This window comes from Arachis stenosperma, chromosome 3, assembly GCF_014773155.1.
Source record: "Arachis stenosperma cultivar V10309 chromosome 3, arast.V10309.gnm1.PFL2, whole genome shotgun sequence".
Classification (NCBI taxonomy): Eukaryota; Viridiplantae; Streptophyta; class Magnoliopsida; order Fabales; family Fabaceae; genus Arachis; species Arachis stenosperma.
Genome location: NC_080379.1, coordinates 168,493,400 through 168,518,186, shown reverse-complemented (window position 1 = coordinate 168,518,186; position 24,787 = coordinate 168,493,400). Strand labels below are relative to the sequence as shown.

Genomic DNA, 24,787 nt, shown 5'->3' with positions numbered 1-24,787 from the left:
TAAAAAAGTAGTATGAGAAAACAAATTAGTAGGAAAGAGATAAGGCAAAAGGATTGCAGTCAGTTAGTTTAACCTAACAATGTGCATGGATTGGAGTGGGATTTCTTGCCACTCTGGGGGGACCACAACATTTTTATATTCCAAACGAACGCGCTTTCTTCTACAATCACCTTTTGTGTGAACCATTTTATTCTTCTTTCTTTCTTGCATCTTCTCCTCTTCTTTCACATAATCACCCCATAACTTTATTTTAATTTTCTCTTTAAAATATCAATGGTGAATATAAACTATACAACATGAATGGTTAATATATATATTCTGAGTAAATATCAACAAGACTTGCATAAAGAGCTCAATTTTAAGGAATGGCTCAGCTCAATAGGGAAAACAAATGGGAAATAGGAAAAATGAAAATGCTAATGATATATTAATATCCATCTTTTTATGTGAGTAATAGAAATATGCATTTACAAATTTTTGTTAATACATTATAGTTGAGAGATGGGAGACAGGAAAATGTATCTTTAAGACATGATTCTACATAGAGTAGTTCATGTCCAATGTACTTAGAATATAATTCAAAAGAGGCGGTTGCAAATCTAAAGAGAGAGAACTATTTAGCTATAACTTTGGATTTCCATTTGAAATTAAACTCCCAAACTATAATTTAGATTTTCATATCTTCATCCAAGTGTATAAATTATTAGAAATACTAGCTACATAATCAAACGATGTAATTACGTCTTGTTATATAATATTCATATCTCCGGATCAGTGATGAACAATTCAAACCAAAAAAGAAAAAATCTAAATAAATAAAGTTCCGTTTTTGCTTTAGCAAAAATCATGTATAGTTTATAGTATGCACGTGTTATGTGTCTAATGGATTGCATGCAGTATTCACAGAATCATAGTACATAAGATTTGTGATAAATATGAGCATGTACGTGGACCCCTTGGTGAGGGACAGTGACTAGGTAGTAGCTTGTAACTGAACCACCTATTTTTCTCCTAATTCCTATGCCAAAAAGATTAAATTATACTTTCTGGGATATTTGCCTTTTTTAGTACCACAATCCTTCCTACCTCCCTCCCTATACCTTGTCCACCTGAAACAACTCATCTGCAATATTATCTTGGTTATTTTACCTTCTACTACTGTAGGTAAGTACTTGTTTAAAATTAACAATTTTCTTATTTCATGGCTTCAACCTCTTAGTTGGTGCTAGAACTACCTTAAGCAAAACAAGAATCAAATGATCAAATCTGAAACATTTAACAAAGGGGTGCTTTCTAGTTGTTGATTTGTGGTGTTTTATCTTCTTTTTCTATTTTCTTGGCTTGTGGGGAATTTTCCTTTGTGATATTTCTGAATTCACTCACATGGTGTGTTATGTTTCTTTAGTTGTAATATACAATTTTGTTGATGTGTGTCAACTACTGCAGACAAAAACCAATGAGTTGTGGAGACAGGCCAAATATGCATGAGCAACCTGGTTGCTTTGATCCCAACACAATGGCAGAAGGTGTCAGTACTCCAAAACTAAAAGATACCTTTCCTCAAACTCTCTCAGACCCATCATCATCACCATCACCACTTATTGTTGTAGGCAACACTACAAACAGCAACAATAACCTTGAAGAGAATATCAGACTTTCTATGGAGGAGTTATCCTATCACCACCAGCAAGAAGATGTCTCCAACTATGTAAATGGAGTCACTGCCACAACCATAGATATCCCACGTCCACAGCATCTTGGTTTGAATATGGGTACCTCCTACAACAACAATATCAACATGGATTCCCATTTGGTTCAGCATGAAATTGATATCCTTCCCTATCAGCAACCCACTTGGGATCCCAATGTTCAGGAAATGCAAGATATGGGTTATACTAATCACTCAGAACACCAACCACATGATCAGCAATTTCAGCAAACTGAGGCACAGAACTGCAGCCAAAGTTACAATCCCTCCTCCATTTTGGACCCGCCTTACCCTTCACAAGATCTCCTAAACCTTCTTCACTTGCCAAGATGCTCAACTTCGTCTTTGCTTGCCAACCCTGCTATCTGCATCGCAAACAAGACACAGAATTTTCAGAATCCGATGGGATTTCTTGGGGACCTTCCAATAGGATCAGACAACACAAGTGCATCCTCAGTATTGTATGATCCTCTACTCCATTTGAACCTGCCTCCACAGCCTCCAGCCCTCAGAGAGCTGTTTCAGTCTCTTCCCCGTGGCTACAGCTTGCCAACGAACTCAAGAAGTGGTTCTCTTTTCGGTGGAGGGGATGAGATTGAAGGAGATGGAAGCCAACTTGACATGGGAGTGCTCGACTTCAACAGGGTCACGGCTTCGGTGGGCAAAGGAAGGGAAGGAAAAGGCACCAAACACTTTGCAACTGAGAAACAAAGAAGAGAGCAACTGAATGGCAAATACAAAATCCTGAGGAGTCTTATCCCAAGCCCCACAAAGGTATACAGCACTTATAAACTTGTTACCAATTTTTACAAATCAAACTAATAGGTTGAGTCTGCTATTAACAGATGGATAGAGCCTCCGTGGTGGGTGATGCCATTGAATACATAAGGGAGCTTCTCAGAACGGTCAATGAGCTCAAATTACTGGTGGAGAAGAAAAGATATGGAAGGGAGAGATGCAAAAGGCAGAAAGCGGAAGATGATGCTGCAGAGAGCTGCAACATAAAGCCTTTCAGTGATCCAGATGGATGCATAAGGACCTCATGGCTTCAAAGGAAATCAAAAGATAGCGAGGTTGATGTGCGGATTGTTGATGATGATGTTACAATCAAACTCTTCCAAAGGAAGAAGATTAACTGTCTGCTTTCAGTCGCCAAGGTTCTGGATGAACTTCAGTTGGAACTTCACCATGTTGCAGGTGGACATGTTGGCGAATATTGCAGTTTCTTGTTCAATAGCAAGGTTGGTATTTCTTTTTGACATGAAACTAACAAGGGCAATCATAAATCTTTTGAATCACATTGTTATGGTTCTGTATTTAACTATGGCCTGTTTCACTGAGGCAGATAATAGAAGGTTCTTCAGTCTATGCCAGTGCTATAGCCAACAGGGTAATCGATGTTATGGACACTCAGTATGCAGCAGCAGTTCCACATACAAGTAGCTATTAGGTTAAGGGGATAACAGTTTCAAGTTCAGGCACCAAAGTTCAAGTAGTTACATGTACGAAACAATTACATATAATAATATCAATAGCAGTAATAAAGTTTCCCGAGAGGACGCTCAGGAGATAGTGAAATTTACATGTTCAATAGCTTCTGTTTTACTAGTCTATAATATGATTTCTTCAACACTAATAAAGTAATTAGTAACAGAAACATTGTTTAGGATTTTCTTCTTTCTCTAATTGATATTTTAGTTTAGCAGGCAACATATAACTGAAGTAGTGAAGAGGACACGTATGCATTATCTTGTCTCCACCGGTTAGTTGAGCCACACTTTACTTTTTCTTGTTTTGGCAAGTAACTACTTCCTTCATTGCCTTGTAGCTACGACTATTGTCGTTTCCTTTCCATTGCTTAGAGAATTCCCCTTACTTCCTAGAGAAGGGACTTATCACGTATCCTTGTACTTTCTGTTCCTGAAGTTAATATTGCTGTAATTTCATTATTTTTTTTATTGTGGATTCTGTTCACAAAACTAGACTTTCCAGAAAAGATTGCACTTTCCATAGGGGAAGAGAGCACAATGAAAACTTTTAACCACAAATTGGAGAACAGAAGAGACAAATGGGTTTGTAAATGCGAATTTAAACATGCTATTGCTATTTGCACTGATTATATTCCCTTTGCCCAACATCTCTTCCCAGTATTCAATCTCCTCAAGGGCACACTTAGATCAGTCAAAAGTGCCGCTAGATTTAACAACAGAATGTATTAGTAAATCAAACTATACTCCTCTATCTCTATAATTCCCATGCAAAAGAAGTATGATTTTTCCACAATACAGCATAAATCATCTCCATGACTTCCAGGCTTTATTAACTTTCTTAGCAAGGTACTTGGTAGCATTTACCCCTCCAACAGCCAGCAAGCCGGAAATTGCCTGTCTTGCACTTGAAACCATAACTTTTCGCCTAAGAATTCTCTCCAGGCAATTCGCAGCCTGTTCTCTTGAGCTGATAGCAATGTCATTTACGATTTTTCCTGAAATCATAGCCCTATTTTCTCAATACGACACACATACATCTATGTTTAGATGCAATTTCACCGCCAAATGACTTGAAAGGAATTAACAAAATTGACCAATCTTAGTTCATCAATAATGCCATTTATTTTGTACTTCCTATGACTCAGTCCTATCCCCCCGATTTGGACTCGAAGAATATTTGGAACTGAATCAATATTTCAAAAACAATACATTATCATGGTATAATGTTTACCTGTTCCACTCAATTTCTTCTCTTGCTTCATATTAATACTACTTCTGATTGGTCGAGGAAGTGCAGAAACTAAAGAGTGAACAACTGATAAGTCACGGTCCTGTTTTAAAAGTAAAAGAAGTTTCTTTACCTCCTTTGTTGATCCCGGAAATGCAAAATTATATCTGATAATCTCTACCAATAAAAGATACCAAAATATAGACCTGAGAGACAACTATTTGGTGATTGGCAGTGGATGAAAGTCTCAATAACTTCTTAGCTTCACATTCTTCAAGAAATGGCTGATACATAGAGTGGAATAGATCAAATTGACCAGCTACAATCTTCTTCACCTAGACAGATTGTGAATGGAAGAGCCTCAGTGAAAACACGACAAAAAGGATCCATATATGATTGATCTGGCTCCATTCACGGAAAAGATGAGATAATTACATACATGAAACAAATCAAGGAAGAAAGTAAAGATACGCAGCATATTTACAGGACTTCACATCTTTATTGTAAGAATAATCCGAATAAAAAATTACTCATAGTTAACAAAAAAGGTAGCAATATTGAAAGAATAAGCCAAATTCTGAGTAAATTGACATAACTCGTGTAGAACAGACTTCTCATATGGGAAGATATCTCATGAGCATGAAACATATAAATATATTGAAAGATGGTTAACATTTTCAAACCAATCCAATTTTATGCATTGCAAAAAAAATAAGGTCACACATATATGAAAAACATATTAAACTTTGGCATATAGACCTCAGATGGGAAGGTACGTGATCATGAAAAATTAATAGCATCGAAAGAGAATAACATTTTGAAACCACGAGTCCTGGGAAGGTATGTGGTGATCATGAAAAATTAATAGCACTGAAAGAGAATAACATTTGGAAACCACAAGTCCACCGCCTACATAGTAGCAATGAAGGTCTACCTTGTTTTTATCCTCAGCAAATAACATTCGTAGGTCACCCATATATGAAAGGCTACACACTTTGGCATATAGATCTGCCTGCAAGGGTATGATTTTATTGTTACAGTTATCCCAATTCCCAAAGCAACTGATTTACTAAGAAAGAAGTCAACCTCAGAGAACTCTGATGGAAGAAGGAGAAGGGCAGTTGATAATGCAGCTCTCAAGTTAACAGCATTGCAGCTGTTGATATCCAAATTATCAACAACAATATGAACCTGCATGAAATGGACCCAAAATCAATGTATCGGGAAAATTAAGAATTGAAAAAGTATATACATGCTATCTAAGCCATATGCAGTAAGGAGACACGAACAGTGAGGTTACACAAGAATCCCTAAAGAAGCTAGCATCATTCATCACCTTTTAAAAAAAATTAAAAATTACATCTTTTCTTCATTAATCTCATCTTTTCTCCCTATAATGGTTATACATTAGCGATCCAAAACCACTAATTAAGAATAAAATGATTTCACGGCATGAAGATTAAACGGAATAATAACATACTGGTTTCTGTAAACGGCCACACAAGTAGAATTTATCCCATTGCAGTACATCATTAATTAGGTCAAACATTCGAACAACTCCATACTTGTACATCTGCATAGATAAACTTATAGATGAAGGGACTCATCAGAAAATAATGTCAATTCAACAACTAACAACTCAGCAGGAAAGGAGGCGAACAAAGAATCTGAATCAAACACCGCTGAGTCATAAAGATTACCTTCCCATTCCAAGTAACGAAAGGGTTGAAATGTACTCCCACACCAACTCTATCTGCAACATTTGTAATCTTACACATTGCATAAACAACAGCATCAGATGTCATCATTTACAACCCAAGTGAGTGATGGGAAACCCCAAAGACAAAATTTCCGAAGGTATTTACACACAGACACACACACACACACACACACACACACACACACACACACACACACAGAGAGAGAGAGAGAGAGAGAGAGAGCGAGATGGCAAGTACCAGCTTCCCTCCACCAAGATGCACCATCCATGATGCATAATGATTCTTGTTCAATCTCAGATTCTAGGTTGCAGCCATTGCATCAGAATTAAAAGAAAAAAGATTCAACAATGAGTAAGAAAAATCAGAAGAAGAAAAGAAAAAAGATTTCGCAGTGAGGCAATCAGATTGCATGCAACGCACAGTAACACAACTATAAAAGTGCATTGCTTGGTGAATAAGTCAATACCTCAGAATGCCACTGCTTGGGATCAGACACGCCAAGAATAAAATCTGTCATGGTCGTCTAAAAAAACCAAAAAAAACAAAAAAACAAAAAAAGAGCAACTGGTGGGAACTTATTTATTTATTTTCTTTTATTAAAGAAAGAAAAGAAAAAGAAAAAAACACAGATAGCCATAGTTGAGAAGAGAAGCAATAGGCCAATATGAGTGATGAAGTGTCAAGAAAGAAGAGACCTTATCGTGGTTGTTGGGATGAAGAGATGATCCATAGACGCAGGCAAATTCAACAGGTGGAAGAACCTCAAGAAAACCTTGAAATGGTGATTTGCTTGCATTCCCCATGGTATTCATAGCCCAAAGTTTTCAGAGCTCACAAGAAGTGTAAGTTCAATTCCAAACCAACTTCAGTTGATGAAAGTGACTAGAAACCCTTTCCTCTTCGTCTCTATCTGGCGTGTGGCCTTCTATTCTGATAAAACAAATAAATAAACAAAAGAACAGAGAGAGAGAGAGAGAGAGAGAGAGAGAGAGAGAGAGAGAGAGAGAGAGAAACCGAAAAAGAAAACCAAAAAAAAAAAAGACTTAAAAGAGGACTACCTCGTCGGCGGGGTGGTGGAGCTTATAGTTGGCAGCATGGAAGAGAGAGAATGCAGAATGGAGAGGGTGAGAAAAATTGGAGAGAGCGAGATAGCGGCATTGATGGCATGTCAAGGACAAATTGGGTCAAAGGCAAGGAATTGAATTGACTGTGCCTTTGTGAGGTTGAATAAAACAGCTCTTTATGAGGCATTTCTTCGAACAGTTTGAGTGCAAGCACTGTGTCGTAAGTAGTTACCAACAACTACTACTTATAAACGCCCCATTGGCGGCGATATATTCATTTTCCGAAAAATTAACGACAGCGGCTTTGAAAATTTACTAATTTCTGCGTATAACCTACGATGGCGTAAAAGTTACGAAAGCGTAAAATTAACGGTCTAAGCCGCCTCGTGAAACCTATAAATAATTAAATACACACTGCAACACTTCGGATTAAAGGGCTTCATTCTGTGAAGTGTTAAGAACTTATGATAGTGAGTGTGACACTGAACAGAACCAGATTAATGATGGCAATAGCTTTTTGTGTCTTTAAAATTTTGGGTAAGGGGATGGAGAAACCAAAATCAACAGTGAGTTGCTGAACCAAGGTTCAGTGTAATGCAAGAAGCTCAACAATGCCGTTTGTTTCTGTCTAACATCCAATTCCTTGCCATCAAACGTCTGATTCTACAATGCGATCATTTTGAAGAATCGGATTCAAAAATTGCTTCAAGGTTCAAGAAAAGACTTGTGATTGAAGGAACCTCTCGAGGTCAAGGGTGCTGTTGAGTTTCGTCACGTGAAATCAAGAACGTTGACTCGTGCAATCTTAAAGGTTAAAGCCTAACTCATCCACGTCCACGTTTATGGCGTAAGTGTTATCATTAGTTATCTGCAGAACCCACCACACAAGACACAAGAAGCCATTCTCAATTCTTCAAGACAATATTTTCAGAAAATGAAGTAACGCTACGCCTGATTTCCACGGAATTCAATGTTAAAACCAAAAGTAAGGTGCTAGAAACCGACATTTGATATTTTACATTTTTTCATTATTTAGATAATACATTCTTTAGAAGATAGCATAATGTCGAATATGCATTTACAAGAAGCATCATATAATACAACTTTCTGCCTCATGTTGAATCCATGAAATCGCCGTCAATCACAAAGCAACTGCATATTTCTAAAATATTTACACTATGCACAGCAGACCAAATCATTTCATCTACTTTTGTCTGGTAAGAAATAGTGAGTAATACTGGAACCTCTTTTACTGTTAGGTACATTAGGCCGCTTGTGAGGTCGAAGCCAGGCTTGAAACTCTTGCTGGATTTCTGGTGGTAATTCTTCAATGACAGAGTGGTCAATCTCATCAATGTTATAGTCCCAAGCTTGTCGCCGTTGTGACATATTAGGCACACTACATTCCCCAGCGTTACTATCGATCTCTTCACGGCATCTCTCAGCTGGCTGCTCAATTTGATTGCATGTTGAATAGCTATCCATGGTAGACGGAAGTCCTGTGTAATGTTTGTGATTAGGAACAAGAAATTGCAACAGGACTGGAAAAAAATGGAAATGGATTACAAATTACCAAATGATGATGCTGTTTTAACATCATGGGCATTTGTCACATTCTTATGCTCCAACGAAGACTGGGAATTTTGGTAATTATTGAAGAAATCCATAATTGAACAATTCCCCTACCATGAAAAGATAAGTAAATAACTATTCACTTGTATTATAAAAAAGCTCAACGTTCACTACTGAAATGCATATCTACAAAAGTTATTAGATTTTAATTCTCTTATTTAAATTACAATCTACAAGTTGAATGTGTTATTAACTTCTATTCTTTTCATCTCTGAGGCTTCAAAGGTAAAATTATGAACAAGGATAGCCAGATAAGGTCATTATTGGAGTGCAGAACATTACTCATCCTAGATCCCAGCTTTGCAGGATTATGACTGATTTGGAGGTTTAGTTTTTATTTGTTTATTCTTTTTGGTGCTGTGATTTGAAGGTTGCTCACAATTGAATTTCCTCATTCGCAAACCAGATAAACAACAATTAAGATGGTGTGGCAAAGCATACCTTAAGGTTATTTCCCGCAGTTTTTTTCTTCTCAACTGCTTTCAAACTGGGTGTACTAGAAAGAGGCCTAGGATCTTTTGCAGGTAACTCTCTATATGGTTCACTCTTTGTTGTTCTGTCTTCACTTCCTGAATAAAAAACTTACCCCAATTATTATCTCTGAAGAAAAATAATAGAGAAAATAGGAAAATAACATGCTGAAACCAGTATGCTACAGTACCTGCAGGTGACTCAAGGGAGGATTCTTTGGGCAAGCTATCTACTTTCCTGGATAAATTACACAATGGATCCTGCATGAAGGAAGATTGATCACAGGGCCTGCTTTTCCGCTCAAAAGCATTTGAAGTAGAGAACAAAAGCCATGGACATGAACATGATCACTAATGCACATAAAGGTAGAATACTACCAAGTACCTACTGTAACACTTGCAAAGAATACCTATTTCACAAACTCAACAAGCTTCTCTAACAAAATTTGAGGTCTAAGCTCTCACTTTAAGAGCTGTTGGCAGGTCAGTAATCTATCTTCCACACATTATAAATGCATATCATGCTTAATAGAACAAACAGTAAGATCCTTTCTACCATGTTTGTCTATGAAATCCATTATAGGTAGTGTTACACAATACCATCCTTTTTTTTTTTTTTTTGGACAGGATGGTGCCAACTTAATGCATAAACATAGCATTACTAGGTTACTCCATTAAGGAAACTGACTAAAATGAGAACTAAACAAGATTATGATGTATGCTTGTTTGACAAACCTGTTCATGCAAACAAGCCTCTGAATTCTTAATTTCCGTATCTCCACCAGGATAAGTTTGCTGTAATTCATAGGAAATTAATCCTGAACAATTTTCACTACCTGCTAAGCATAAAATACCCATCAAATTAGAGTGGAATGTAGGAGAACAAATAATTCATAATTAATACAACTGGGATGATGGAAAACCTGATGGAGATGATGGTACAGCTTCATCAAATGCATTGCCTAGTGGTTGATTAAATGATAAGCTAGATGGAACTTGCCCACCAAAATATTTTACAATGGAATGTGTCCCCTGGAAACAAACAGTTTTGATAAAAATTTCGATACCACTGTGACAGAAACAGCTATCAGTTGCTAAGGAGTTACGATCAGCAAAAAGAAAAAGTTTTAAAAGGTAAGCTGGCAAGTATGCACCAAACATTGAACATATAGCTTGTTGATAACATATATCAATGCTATAATAAGCATTTCAAAACCTTATGATGTGCTCACTGTTCTAAGGTTGAGAGAAAATTTGTAACTGAAGCAGTTCAAACTTACAGATGGTATGGGGACAATCTTACTAGCAGAAACAGACAGTGATGTAACTCCCCAGTTGTTATTTTCATTCCCATGAGTCTTAGAGATGCAAAAGCCCAAAAATTCACGTAATGCAGCTTGAAACAGAGTGAGGGCATCTTCTTGAATCTTTGTAGTTCCATATCTTAAAGGACAAGATTTAGAAGGGAACTTTCTAAGTGAATCTGATTCTCCTTTCTGAAAGAAACATTAAAATAAGACAAATAGATTGATATAAAACTACTGATGAATACAGAAGATGACGAAGACAGAAGTAAATTATCAAAGATTAAAATAAATAAATAAATAAATCATACTTGTAGTTGTAAAGGAGAACAATGCCCAAATCAAACACATGACAAACCTTATATGCTCTAGCATGCAGTGTTAGTGTGTGCGCAATCCGTTTGTTTTGGTTCAAGTCAGACTGAAGACGTTCACTTAGCTCTTCGCACAATTCATTAAGCCAGTGCTGAACCTGAAGAGGTGCAATTAGAAATAACCAAATATGGAAGAAATGATATATCACGTTTGAGCGAGTTCTATCCAGAACAGACTCAACAAAGAAGATACTATGGAAGCAAGAAAAATATCCAATCAAAGAAGAATATAGTCGGTAGTATCCACCAAATAAAAATGCAGTTTTCATCTGCTCAGAGGGAATTCTTACAGAGGCAAGTGTCTTCAAAGCTTGAGGCCCAGGAAATGTTTTGCCAGAACCATGGCTCTTGGGAAGTAGTCGCCCCTCAACTTCTTCGCCATTTATTCCTCTTGCAATATTCCACAACCAGGTACTGCAATGCTGTAAAAGCTAGAATCAGGATAGTATATCAACTATTACTATTCACAAGAAAGGCATTTGGATTGAATTAACAGTCGCTCAATCTAATGCAAAACAGTGGCACAAAAATTGCTGTTAAAGGATGAAATCATAAAAATAAATCAGCAAATGATGGTTTGTGGGGAGTATTCCGAAGTAACGCCATGTTAAACACATAATCTCACCCAGTATTGATCCCATAACACTGCTGTAGCTTCTCCTCTGAAAACTGAAGCAAATCACCAACAGTTTTGCAACCGAGATCACTTTGTAAGGAACTGCCCAGCTTTCCCCCCAGCTGTTTCCTGAAAGCCAGATTCACTTCAACAGCATGCTTTATAAAATTTCAAAACATTTAAAGGAGATCTATACAGCTGTACGTTATCTTCGCAAACACAACAAGAATGTAACTTCAAGTAGGAAAAATTTAAAAATCAGAGTGAAATAAATGATAAAAACTTCTAGTTAGTAATGTATAAACTTACATTTTCTTTATTGGCAATGACTCGAGCAACCCTCCAACCGATGACTGTGGCACAACAGTTTGTTGTGCAGGTTTGTTCATTCCACTGGCTAGTTTCGCTAGCATCTGCCAAAAGCATCAGAGATATGTTTGAGCTTTTAAATGTCACTGAAAGTTGTCCGAAACTGAGAAGATCATTATCAAAGTAGCATATAACAGATATATAGCCATACCAAGGAACTATTCTTACCTTATTATGAGCAATACCAGCAGAACAGGTGAATTCTGTATCTTTCAACACTTGCATCCTAAGGTTGGCAACAATAAAGGCCCCACAAGCTAAAAGTTTGTCTTGATAAGTAGCATCACCCCTACGAATCCATTTCCTGACTTCTTCTTTGGCATCAGTTCCCTCCTGAATGAAATTCCAATTTCAGTTACTCTCATGGCTAGAATGCTACCAAGTTTTAATGGAAACTTAAGAGATATTTGTGTTATGCGCACACATACACACACACACTAGTGATGATAGAAAATACAATATCTTTTTAGCATAGCATAGCCTCTGCCCTCTGACCTTAATTTCAAGTCCCAAAACATGTGACTTGAGAACTTCCTCTTCAATATCCTCTCTAGCTTCGGGAGGCATTTCCAATAACATTGTTTCAGCAGCATCAGTGAGATCAAGATATACCTCATCAATCGAAGCCCTCTCACAACGACCCTTCTTTGAAAGAATAGAAACAACCTGAAATTTTCAACATCGATCCAGCATAATTCAATATCGCCAAACAACTCTTTCAACAATAATCGCCCTCCAAATTAATTCCCATATACCTCAGATCCTGCGTTCCTGTAGCTATTGAGATCGGCTTTACCACGCGCCACAGGGACTTGGACAAGGTGAATTTGCGGGCACACGTCCTTTGCTTCATCACCACGCATTGAACTAAAAAAAAGTGAATGAAATGAGCTTTCTCAAAAACTGATAATAGCACACAATCACACAGAATAATGCCACATTTAGCAGCATAACCAAGCACATAATAGTAAGAGTTAGAGAATACCGTTTGACACCAAAGTTGCGAGCCTCGTAGCTAACAGCAATCAAAGCGCCACCTTTGAATGAGTTGTATTGTATGACTGCAGTGGGTAAGCCCCGTAAATTTGGCTGCTTCCTCTGCTCCACTGAATTTCAAAATTGAGAAATAAATTGTTCAGTTAGTTCGAAACCCTAAATAAATATATAAGAATATAGAGAAATGGGAAGTAGGGGAAGGGAAAGAACCTTGAACGTAGAAGCAATCCATGTCGACGTGAGCGATGACTCTGCCATCACTCGTTTCTCGCTTTGCCACCGGCATCGCCCTCTTCTCGCTGCTCCCTCTATCAGCCCTCGCAGCTAATTGCTATATCATGCTTTCCCTCCAAACATTTTTTGGTCTGCTCATTCTTTCTTTATATTTGGGCCGAAAATGCCTCACTAACAAAAAAATACAGTAAGGGCCTTGGCCTGTTTCAAAAAAAAATAGTAGGGTTTTTTAATTATTGTCCCTCTTTCACGATCTCAGTTCCCAGTTCCTACCTCTTCTGGAATCATCTGCTATCGCTCCCATCTTCGATTATCTCATCGCCGATTGCAATCTTCGTTTTCAATCTGTGGCGAAAAGCTGCAAAGTGCAAAACCAAGGTTAGACTGGTTTTGCTCTGATTTCCAATAAATGCATCTTCCATTTATTTATAGATTTCTTGTTCTTTGGTTTCTCTGTCTCTTTAGCTGGATTGATTAGTTTATCTTGATAATGTAGCACTAGACAGCAGCAGCAGCATCAAACTTTTGTTAGTGTTTCTAATGTTTTTTTTATCTGTGAATGAAAGAAAAGCAGTTGAAGGAGGATAAATGGGGCGAAAAGCTGGTGGACTTTTTATAAACCCTAAGAGATTTGGTACACTTCATAAACCTTGCATGAAGGAAATGATAATGTTCCTCAACTGTATGGCTACTAGCCATGACAACGCTGAAGTTTGTGCTCGCCAGAAGGAACTTTTGAACACTTGTATGGAATCTCAGGTAATTAATTTACATATTTTCCATTTAAGTATATTGCAAGAGGGAAAAAAAATTATCTGTTCAATTAATTCATTTTGGTTTGTTTCAGAGTAAAAAGAACAGAAAGTCTTGGGGGAGTATCAACTATCATCTGCAGAGGCTTAACAGAGGAAGGAAGTAATTTACATTTTCGGATGTCAATGAATCTTTTTTCATAATTCAAGATCATCACTTGCCATGCATTTTGTAGGCTAAACTGAAATGACTATATAGTAACTTGTACTTTCAAGCTTTGCTCTACTCTATTCATAAATTGAAAACATTGCAAGAAATATGTTGAAAATTGATATAGTTTCCTGTATCAATTATAGCTTTAATATGCTACAGCCTGCATAGAATGGTGTTTGGGATTGTTGTTGCTCCTCATATATTACTAAATTCTTTTATAATTGCTGAAATGTAGATGGTTGTTGGATCTTCTGGTGCTTTGTTTAAGTGGATTTTGTAAGATTGGAATTAGATGAATTCTAAAATTATGAATTATTTTGCAATGCTGTTCAATTATGGGTGCCGGTTACTAGGGAGTGTTAATTTTATGATACAAAGATGATTAAAGTTATGAACCATATACTTTCAAGGGATTGAGCTTCCTCTCCAAAGATTTTTGAGGTCTAATCAAACTCCAAAGATTATGTGAGCATGTTTGGTTTCTATTGCAAAACTATGGAGTTGGCAAAACCGAAAAGCTATTCTCTTTATAACACTTGTCTTAATCATGATTTTGAGGTTTTCAATAAGAAACCAAACATCCTAGCGGGGCCTGTATGACATATCTTTCGTTTTTTTCCTTCTCCAAAATGTCTAGCAGGCATTTACGTTTGTTGGTCTGGATAATCGTTTTTTGTGTTGTGCTAATTCTCTTGGTAGATAATGTCATAATGTGTCCCCTGGTTTCAACTAGTTTAGGATTTTTGGACCTACATTCTTAATTTCCAGCATTTGACTCTAAATAAAATAATGAGAAATAATAGTTGTAACATTTTGTGTGTGTTTTTTTATGTTACAAAAGATTTTTCTTTTTTCTTTTCTTATTTATTATTTTTAATATTAAAAATGAAAAGTGTACAAAAGAATATATAAAAAATAGTGCATATTAAGATTCTTCTAAAATCAATAACTCTGAACAGCCTCCAAGAATAAAATCAATAACTCTAAATAAAATAAATCATGGGCTTCAATCTATGTCACTACGACTTATGGAAGCTAAACTTTCTCCCTAGATGGGAAGACCGGAAGAACTCTTGTCTCGTGTTGATAAATACAATTTTCAATATTTGATTTATGTTCTTTTTAATTGTCAGACTATAAGGTAATTTCACAAAATTGCTTTATTGTTGTTACAATTTTGTTATATGCACTCATTTTTAGTGGTCCTGAGGTGGATACTAAACAAAATAGATAAAGAAAACATGGGAAGGAGAAGATTTTGTTTAGCTAATTAAACTAACTTTGAAATACGGAAGGGAAAAAAATTCGATAGTTATAAACTTATTATTCAATCATTCTGAATAATCTAAAGACTAAAACAGGGAATACAAATTTTTTAATGAAACAGACGCCATACACAATCAAGACGTTAACACCACAAACAATAATATAAATACAATACGGATATAAAATTTGACATATGGATAATGTAACAGCTAGAAAAAAATCCATCGACAATCAAGGCATTTGCATAACTAGGAGATCTGGTGAACGTGGTAGCAGATGAAGAATGAAACATTTGCATTGCAGCTGCCTTTGAAAGTGAAACTCTTCCAGGGTCTATCTGCTTCACCTCTATTTGATGTCATTGTGTAAGGAAAAGTTCTAAGGTAGCGTTTGTTTTGAGGTACTAAAATTGGGAGACTAAGATTCAGCATCATGTTTGTTGGTTTAGAGACTAATATTAAAATTTCTGCGTCCTCAAAATTTTAGTATTTTGATAGCTCCAAAAAGTGGGGATATAAACAAAAATTCGGTGAGTAAATCGGATGCTTTTAAAATGTTGCGGTTTAAAAGTTGCACATGATGTTTTAAAGAGTTGTCTTTGGTAGGAAAAGAATAATCTGATCCTTTAAAGACCAAGCAGAAATATTCTTAATGTGTGGCTCAGATTGATTCCATATATAAGTTATCGATAATGTTACATGTGACCCAATATTTACCCTAATCGCAAACCGATATATTGCGGTCTGATTGGACTGACAACATGATAACTGGTTTAAATTTTTTTTATTTTGGAAAAAAGTGTCTGTGTTTGGTTTAGTGGGCTGAGTGGCTGTGGGCCTTAAAGAGCTTTGATAATCCAGAGATAGTTTATTTATTTTGGACTTGTTGCGTGTAAATTTATATTTGACCTTTTTTAAAATATTAATAATCAGTTCACCAAAAAAAAAAAATATTAATAATCATGAAAGACAAGTGATAAATTTTTTGTGTGAAAGTAGGTTTATTTGTGTTTCCACTTGAGCAAGAAGATTCATAGGGGCTCACTTGCATTCCATGTTGTTAAAATTATACTGCTTCATCTTTGAACTCTTTGTATCTTAAATTTACTAACCATCTAGGCGCATCTGTTGCAAAGGTTTTGCATTTGACTGAATATTGAAGCCTTTTGTGTTCATCTGCTCTTTTCAGATAGTTTTAGAAATGAAGATGTAATTTTTCTGCTTATATAGGTTTTATCTATTTTCAGATCCTTAAAAGGTATAACAAAACGTGTAGGAATTATCTTAATTTGATTATCTCACTATTCTTTTTAATAGCTATGTCACATTGTTTTCAAGAAATAAGAATATATGTAAATCATTTTTAGTGTAATTACAACAGACTTTGCAGAAAACTAGTAGTTGATTTTTAGTGAGTACATACATTTTTGAATCACATAATCTTATGAATTGGAAATTGTCATGCTATGCATTTGAACTGATCAGAAACTACCATGCTCTAAAAAAATTGGGAGAAAAAACTATCATTGCATAACTACAACATTCTAAATAATTGAATACAAACTTGATTGTTTTGAGATACTGGAACAGAGACCGAGAGATTGGGATTCAATATCATATTTGTTGGTTTAAAGATTGGTACTAAAATTTCAGTATTTTAGTACCTCCAAAAAGTAGAGACACAAGAGATTGAAATTTTTAGAAACAGAGACTGAAAATTTAATAACATTTTATACCTAAAATATCCACATTTCAATTAATTAATTCTAACTTTATTTTTTGTGCAAATTAAATTAGAGTTTCATTCTTATTTCGGTCTTTGTCTTCCACTTTATACTAAACACAATATTAAGACTTATTTTAATTTCCATATCTCAGTCTCTATCTCTCTTCCAAACGCTACCTTAGGAACTATATATACAAGCCTATTTATCCTCAGTTCCCAGAGCTCTCACAAGAGCTTCCAAGAATGGAAACTATGTCATGCACCACAAGCCTTATCATGTTGCTTCCTGATGAAGTTAAAACATCCATGCACTCATGAAGATCTGCATCACATGATATCAAAACCCATTCATTATCATCGTCCAGATACTTTATAACAAATGCTCCAATTTCTAGTTTCAATCTCTTTGAAATTTCTTCCTGCAGTGCAACAATGCCACAGTTCAAAGACACCCTAAACCTTACGATATCTTCTTTATATGTTGCCTTAATTGTCACATTCTTCATCTTTTTCTTAGGTGCAAAAGGTATCATAGTGTTGTTGCTATTAACGGTAGTATCCATCATGCATTGCTTGGGAGCCAAAGGGCACAAATTTCTCAAGTCTTTAGAACTACCAACTCCCTCGAGTAGCATTCTGTCAAATGGTTCTTGAGGTTTTGTTCTCTTGACGTTAAGCGCAGTATATGCATTTGCATAATTCAGTGCATTAGTTGGCTGCACTGTTGACTCTGCCGAAACTCTTAATGGAACAGATTTCTCTTTCTTGAATGGTCTGAATATATTTGCAGGTGAAATTTCATTTGGGGGACTACCATGACATGAATCGCGAGAATGAGGATTTGTGCTATTGACGTCTGAGCATCTTTCTTATCTTTTTTTAGTAATTTGCATATAGATTTGTTATATTATTCTGACATCTAGGTATTTTAAGTTGTCAGGAATGCTACTTTGAGTTATTTTGTAATTTGATTTATTTTGACAGAATTTGGAAAAGAGAAAAGATCAAGAATTGAAGACAAGTTCAAAAAGAATTCGTGATGTTGTCAACCCTAACCTCTTCACACTCTAACGAGCATAACTTGAGTTATAGAAGTTCAAATGACGCGATTCCAAAACCTAACCTAAATGCCATTATCATCCAAATAGCAAAACCCAAGAGGCCTAAATCCAAACCCCCCAACAAATACTTTAATAACTTTCAATTCGTCTGGAAATCGATTGGAAATGGGTCCAAATCGACTCTTCAATTTCATTCCATCACTCATTAGATAGAAAGAAAGACAGATTTTAAAGCTGAACAAATTTCATTAATGGAGAGGGAATTTTTCGTAAATTTAATCTTTCTTCTTATTAATTTTACACTCCACAAATTCATAATAGCAATTACCCACATTACATGCATAATAGATCAAACATTTATACTTTGTATGTCCATGCCCACATCGCACACCATAAACATTGCCTCGTGAAATTTGTCGTCACTTCGGACCCACCGAGAAGGCACGAAACCCCACTTTAAACCAATTTCGGGAGCATACTTCCACCATGGTTTCTGAGACAATACAGGACCGTAAATAAGGACATCGACACCACGTACCTACGTCGACGGTTGCCCCATGTCGTCTATTGCCTCCCGTCTGGTGTACCTCAACTCGGCCAGGACCCGATCTATGCCTCTACTTTGGCGGCATTCTACCACTCCTTCTGCTCCGTATTGCAGCGCCATCTGCTACTAAGTCATCCAACCCAGACTCCTCCGTCACTCTAACCAAATTTAACCCTACTTATTAATGGCCTTCTATCTAGAATGTTGGTGGAATTAAGTTGACTTGAAGTCATCACAAACTCTCATATGGTAAATAACTGTATATTTTCTCCAAATTTGCCCCACATGTTACTTTTCATTATTTGTAACCGACCCATGTTTTTCATTAATCTCCTTTACTACTTGGTCCTTCAAGATCTAGAAGATATTTTTTCACCGAAGAAAGCTCCATGTTTTAATTAAATCTAAACCATACATACTTTTTAGGAAAAATGACAAATAAGTCTCTGAGCTTTTAATTCATGGACAAATTCGTCTCTTAGGATTGAAAAATACAAAATCGCCCCTGATCATTCAAAACGCATAACAGAGGGATCCTCCCGTGCAAAGTGCTCCCTCAAACGTAACAGAGACAGCTTATGTGACACTTATGTGGCATGTTATGTGCCTATGTGTTGCTACAGTGTCGTTGACGAGGCTTAGAGTGTCCATTATGAAAAGGTATGGAACAAATAGGTCCCTATCACCTAAACGTCACCATTTTAGAAGGATTGAGTGTAGTTCATGAGTTTAAATGTAATATCGAAGAAGCCCATATAAATCCCACGCAATTATTTCATTTACTTGAAGCCTTGGCACACATATTTGTGACATTTTTCCTCCAAAAAATACAACGCTTGATCTTCTCCGTATCGACGTTGTCGTGTAAAGTAGCACCAGTGAAGCTACGTTGGTGTAGTTGCACCCATCGTGTAGACTGGTAAGTACATTTATTTTCAAAACTTATTGTATTTGTGCTTTCAAAACTTATTTGTTATGCATGACGTGGGTTAGGGTTTCTGGGTACTACAGTAAGTGAGGGACATGAAAAATGGGTTATGTAGGGTAAGTTCCGATTTAATAATGTTTAGGGCTAATCCTGGTAGATAAGTTTAGTTTGGTGTTAACTATCTGTGCTTTTTGTGTTGGAAAATATTGCATGGTGGCTACTTTTCAAGGGCACTCACTGGTGAGTTAGTTTATCTCCATGATAAAATTGAGAGGTTCCCATCCATTGACTTGGATTTTGTCCATTTCATCAATTCGATAACATTGTTCAAATAATTGGAATATCAAGCATCCAATGAGGCTTACTGGTATGATCCAAATAGTAAGGATATGGAGTCAAGGCTACATGTACTGAGGGGAGATGTAGGCATCAACCAAATGTGGCAAGCTAAGATGAAAAATAAAGACACTGATTAGTTCTATATTTTTTTATCATCCTATTGATGATCCTGAGCTTGCAGAGGGTGCTGGTAAGAAAAATGCTGAGGTAGAGGAAGATTTTGTTCGAATTGAAGTGGAGGATTTAGATGGCTCGTCATTTGATCATGATAGTTATGAGAATGCGGAGGATGAGCTGTATGCACCTCTACCTCCCGGTTATAAAAGTAACAGTGAGAGCAATAAAGATGGTGTCAATAGTACTAAAGCTACCAAAAGAAGGAGGAAACAAGTGCCTGATTCCTCTAAGAGAATAACTCAGCCTAAGAAACAAAAAAACCAACTCGTATGTCTCAGAGGATAAAGTCTAATGTAAGAAAATGGAGCTGTAGTGGAGAAGAATCCTCAAGAATGAATGGGACTGCTAATCAGTCCAACACATGTGGGCCTACAAGACAGTTCAATAGAGCTAGGCCTGCAAGAGAGTCCAATAGACCTAGGGTTTCAAGGCTAGCAGTTCTAGACTATGTCAGTGATATAGACACAGATGATGATGACATTATGTGAACGTATGAATCTGAGGATCTATATACAGTTATTTCATCTGAAGATAAAAGAAACAAATATCATTGGCCTGAGTTTAATGACCAGTATAATTTTGGGGAAGAAAGATTTGAGCTTGGGACAACATTTGCTACAATTGAGAGGTTTAAAGAGATTGTAAAGGATACATTTATTGCTAAAAGCAGGGATTGGCTTGGATTAAGAATGATAGAGAAAGAGCTAGGGTTGGATGCAAGGATGAAGATTGTCCTTGAATTGCCTATTTTTCTTACAATAAGCAATTACAATGCTTCCAAGTGAAGAGATATAGAAATGAGCACACTTGTGCTAGGGACCTGGAAAGCAATGGAGCTGATTAACACTGGATTAGCAAGAAGGTGGAGAAAATGATGCTAACCCACTCACATACATAGTTATAAAAATCATATTGGACCGACCGGTTCGATTGAAAAATCAGTGAACCGATCCTCCAACTGGTCCTATCCAGTCCAAAGACCGTTTAAGGTCAAAAACCGATAAGAACCGGTCAAAAATTGACGAAAATTAGTCCAACCGAACCGCTCAAGAGAAAATTCCGAAATTGATAAAAATGTAGTTTGAACTTAGGTCCTTCTTGTATTGATACTCCCCTTGCCACTAAGTTATGTTATTTCTTGTTATTTTACATGCTAATTATTAATTATATAATAAAATCACACAATAATTTTTGTAGATATTATTTTAATTTTACATTCACTTATATTTAAATTGATTATATTTTTTTATTATTCATAATTATTAATATAAATATTATTAAATATGTATAAATAAAAATAGCAAATCTTTTATTAATTACAATATAATTATTTTTTTATGATTGTATGATATTTATTAATATTATTTTTTAATAAATACATATAGTATATAACAATATAATAAATATAATAGTCACCAAAAAATATAATAAATATAAAAATAATTTAACATAAAAATAAAATTAAAAAATCTTTATCATGAAAAAATACTAGAATTTTATATACTTTTTTAATAATAACCAAATTATAACTTGTTGATTATAATTTGTTGAGACTTAATTGTTTTTAAAATATTAATTAAGATATATATTTTAAAGTTTAATTTTTTAGATTTTTTTACCATTTTATATTTTTTATTTACATAGGACTGGTTCAACTAATGACTCATCAGTTGAACTAATGAACCAGTGAACCAATAGCTTGACCGATTCTATTACCGGTTCGATTTTTACAACTATGCCCACATATGACCACTCATGAAGCTATTGATTTCCTGAGCAAAGAGTTTGACCTTACTGTGTAACACCTTACCATTTATTACCTTATGCTTAAGTCATAATTCAATTATGGTTTGGTGTTACGACACAAGGTAAAGATATAAATACGTATATATTGAAAGAAATATTATACTAAAAGTCTGTGAAAGGATTTAAAACTCGAGGAAAAGACAATTCATCAATCGTTCACACTCGATAATGTATAATATAAACGCATTGGAAGAAAGGTAGATAATTACAAGCTCAAAGAATGAATAAGAGTAAAGAGACATATATAAGTATATATATAAGTATCAACTAGTCTCGGCCCGCGAAGATCAGGTCGGCTAGAGTTACAACAGTAAAACAGTTGGATAGACATAACCTATCTCTTCAAAATACATCATAATAAGCCTCTAAAGGCAAGTCTTCAAAACAAGTGCATAATATAAGTGATTCCAAAAGAAGGAGAGAGAGTCTAAAATTAAAACAAAATAAAATATCTTCTTTATTGTCCTTCCAGATAAACCTCCCGCTCACTGAGAAGTGCCATGACCTGCATATAAAAAGTAATAATTCTTAAAACATGTGAGAACATCATCCCTTACGGGGTTTTCAGCAGGGCAATAATTCCAAATAGAGACTATGTAAAACTACATGAACTTGCTAGACAATCCTATTCTCCAATCGCACAAAGTTCAAGTCTAGGGTTCTTACTAATCCGATTAATGTAGATAAACTAAATCTCAACTATATTAGTGCTATTTAAGTCTCAATTTTCCCTTATACAAATCATCATCTTTCTCAATGTCATAAATTCCTAACTCATTTAGTAATTCAATAGTAAAATTTAGTTTCTATCAATTTATTCTCAGTTTTTCCACAAACCTCAATCACCACCTCTCATCAAGAACAACCCTCAGCGTCACCACCGTTAGTATAAGGGATCTTTCAGTTGTGCAAACACATACAAGACAATACAAGAAAAACACAGATAGAGAAAACAGATAAAACAACAAGTTCAATTAGCATATAGATACAATTATTCAAATAGGCAATCCAAATACAAGATGTACACCTAAATAATACATATAAATGCAAATGATATATGCCTTCCCTATGGCTAATGAGCTCATCTATCGGTTATACAGCCAAACTCGACATGTCCGGTAGCTAACCCAGGACAGTCCCCTCGATGCGCGTATCCCTAAGTTTAAACTCATATTCATTGATCAATGTCTATGGGGGAAACATCCGGGAAAGTATAAGTGCCCAGCGCCCCAACCACATTTTGCGACGGAGGGTCAACAAAATTTCGATTCCAGCTGGGAGCAAGCAGAACAAAACCACCATCCTTGCATAGTATCCCGAAAGCTCAAATACCAACTGGGAGCAAGTGGGACAAAACCACAATCTTTGCATCTACCCCAGAAGCTCAAATATCAATCAAACTCATTCTTATTATCCTCTCGAATCAACTCAATCTCATCATTCAATTATATCATCTCATTCTCATTATCCTCTCGAATCATTCAATCATATCATCTCATTCTCGTTATCCTCTATACTCGTTATAGGATTTACGAGAGTTTGAAATGTTAAGAAAATGGCTTAGAGGCATAAAGTTCATTCCAAATCATAGAAAATAGTTATCACATCTCAAATAAGGGTTACAGAAATGAAATAGCGGATAATTGGATAGGAAAAAATGGTTAAAAATTATCATCTTTAAAAAACAGGATAGTTGTGCGTACGCACAAGTTCTCCTTTGCGCGTACGCGTAGAACGCGCACGAAAAACATTCAATTCTGCAAATGCGGGTTGTGCGTATGCATGCCTTGTGCGTACGCACGACTCCATTTTTGTGCGTGCACATGAAACTCGCACGAAATCATTTTGTTTCTGTAACATCCCTCATGCGTACGCATACGCATGACCTCAATTTTCTGCAACTTCTGCAGAATTCAGTTTTAAACCCACAAATCCAAACTCTCAAAAATTTTTCTACAAAATTCTGTTTTCCTTCTTATATGGTTTTAAAGATATTTCCACTAGCTTTAATTTAAGACAAATTTCATTCAAATCTAAACTCCGAGCACCAAATTATGACCCGTCGAAGTTGGTTAAAATTCTATTTTTACCGAATTCTTATAACCCCTCGGTTTCATAGATTCTCAATTCAATTCAACCATAAATCATTCTAAAACCACTCAGACACACCCCAAATACTTATTCAACAATTCTCAACTATTCGAAGCCTAATTCAACTCACTCCCAAACTATTTAACACACTTTATCTAAATCCTCATATTCATCAACAACATACAACATGCATATATCCAATTTCTCAATCAACCAATAATCAATCCTCTTATTCTAATTTACACCACTTACCTCAACTTACCACATAGAAAATTTTCTCACCCTATCACGGCCTCCGGCCCAATTCTCACAAGTCGCAATATTCATACATCTAATTCTCAATTAAAACTTCAACATGTATACTCATTTTCATGCAACATGACACCAACATATATTCAATATCCACTTGCAATAATATCACATCACACTCCTCAATTTCATGTCAAAACACATCAACCAACATGATACTCATACTAGCCATTATTCAAACACATCAACAATCAATTATATTCAACTTATCCTAGAGGTAAGTAACCTAGGTTTTCACATAACTTTGCATAATGCCTACTTAAAACTACCACTTGTACCTTAATGTCGCAATTCTAAGCTTTCAAGTTTTTTCTTCCAAAATTTTTCCAAGTCAAGCTTCCAATTACTCAATCTAACACCATATTA

At 35.7% G+C, this 24,787-nt stretch overlaps 4 protein-coding genes and 1 long non-coding RNA gene across 9 annotated transcripts; 3 read left to right on the top strand and 2 right to left on the bottom strand.

Annotated features, from left to right (window-relative positions):
• Positions 1-1,029: 1,029 nt before the first annotated feature.
• LOC130968565 (transcription factor bHLH91-like) lies at positions 1,030-3,304 on the top strand. Its single transcript, XM_057893910.1, has 4 exons — positions 1,030-1,164; positions 1,447-2,482; positions 2,554-2,949; positions 3,054-3,304. Exons 2-4 carry the CDS (start codon positions 1,457-1,459, stop codon positions 3,156-3,158), a joined length of 1,527 nt encoding a protein of 508 aa, XP_057749893.1. The 5' UTR covers positions 1,030-1,164; positions 1,447-1,456; the 3' UTR covers positions 3,159-3,304.
• Positions 3,305-3,415: 111 nt separating this feature from the next.
• On the bottom strand, positions 3,416-8,177 carry LOC130968566 (uncharacterized). Of its 3 annotated transcripts, none has more exons than XM_057893913.1 (11): positions 7,206-8,177; positions 6,843-7,077; positions 6,614-6,670; positions 6,385-6,447; positions 6,127-6,195; positions 5,907-5,999; positions 5,513-5,617; positions 5,361-5,438; positions 4,633-4,761; positions 4,430-4,529; positions 3,416-3,628 (listed from the first exon to the last, which is right to left on the bottom strand). In XM_057893913.1, exons 2-11 carry the CDS (start codon positions 6,957-6,959, stop codon positions 3,588-3,590), a joined length of 852 nt encoding a protein of 283 aa, XP_057749896.1. In that variant the 5' UTR covers positions 6,960-7,077; positions 7,206-8,177; the 3' UTR covers positions 3,416-3,587. The 3 variants fall into 3 exon arrangements, with proteins under 3 accessions (XP_057749896.1, XP_057749895.1, XP_057749894.1); XM_057893912.1 differs by lacking the exon at positions 3,416-3,628 and adding an exon at positions 3,706-4,193 and having other exon boundaries at positions 6,843-7,072; positions 7,206-8,172; XM_057893911.1 differs by lacking the exon at positions 3,416-3,628 and adding an exon at positions 3,706-4,193 and having other exon boundaries at positions 7,206-8,171.
• Positions 8,178-8,202: 25 nt separating this feature from the next.
• On the bottom strand, positions 8,203-13,323 carry LOC130968563 (DNA polymerase eta). The gene is made up of 16 exons (XM_057893909.1): positions 13,183-13,323; positions 12,962-13,082; positions 12,732-12,843; positions 12,472-12,642; positions 12,145-12,309; positions 11,917-12,020; positions 11,617-11,736; positions 11,282-11,405; positions 10,976-11,089; positions 10,594-10,809; positions 10,237-10,345; positions 10,049-10,149; positions 9,505-9,574; positions 9,285-9,412; positions 8,785-8,893; positions 8,203-8,710 (listed from the first exon to the last, which is right to left on the bottom strand). The coding sequence occupies exons 1-16, from the start codon at positions 13,256-13,258 to the stop codon at positions 8,412-8,414; spliced, it is 2,139 nt and encodes a 712-aa protein (XP_057749892.1). The 5' UTR covers positions 13,259-13,323; the 3' UTR covers positions 8,203-8,411.
• Positions 8,889-9,901, top strand: LOC130968564 (uncharacterized). The gene is made up of 3 exons (XR_009081694.1): positions 8,889-9,168; positions 9,250-9,367; positions 9,502-9,901. It is a non-coding gene; the product is annotated as an uncharacterized LOC130968564 (long non-coding RNA).
• A 133-nt stretch (positions 13,324-13,456) lies between the features above and the next one.
• LOC130969849 (uncharacterized) lies at positions 13,457-14,419 on the top strand. Of its 3 annotated transcripts, none has more exons than XM_057895746.1 (3): positions 13,457-13,584; positions 13,773-13,965; positions 14,054-14,419. In XM_057895746.1, the coding sequence occupies exons 2-3, from the start codon at positions 13,795-13,797 to the stop codon at positions 14,123-14,125; spliced, it is 243 nt and encodes an 80-aa protein (XP_057751729.1). In that variant the 5' UTR covers positions 13,457-13,584; positions 13,773-13,794; the 3' UTR covers positions 14,126-14,419. The 3 variants fall into 3 exon arrangements, with proteins under 3 accessions (XP_057751729.1, XP_057751728.1, XP_057751730.1); XM_057895745.1 differs by having other exon boundaries at positions 13,467-13,584; positions 13,781-13,965; XM_057895747.1 differs by having other exon boundaries at positions 13,467-13,584; positions 13,778-13,965.
• Positions 14,420-24,787: the final 10,368 nt, after the last annotated feature.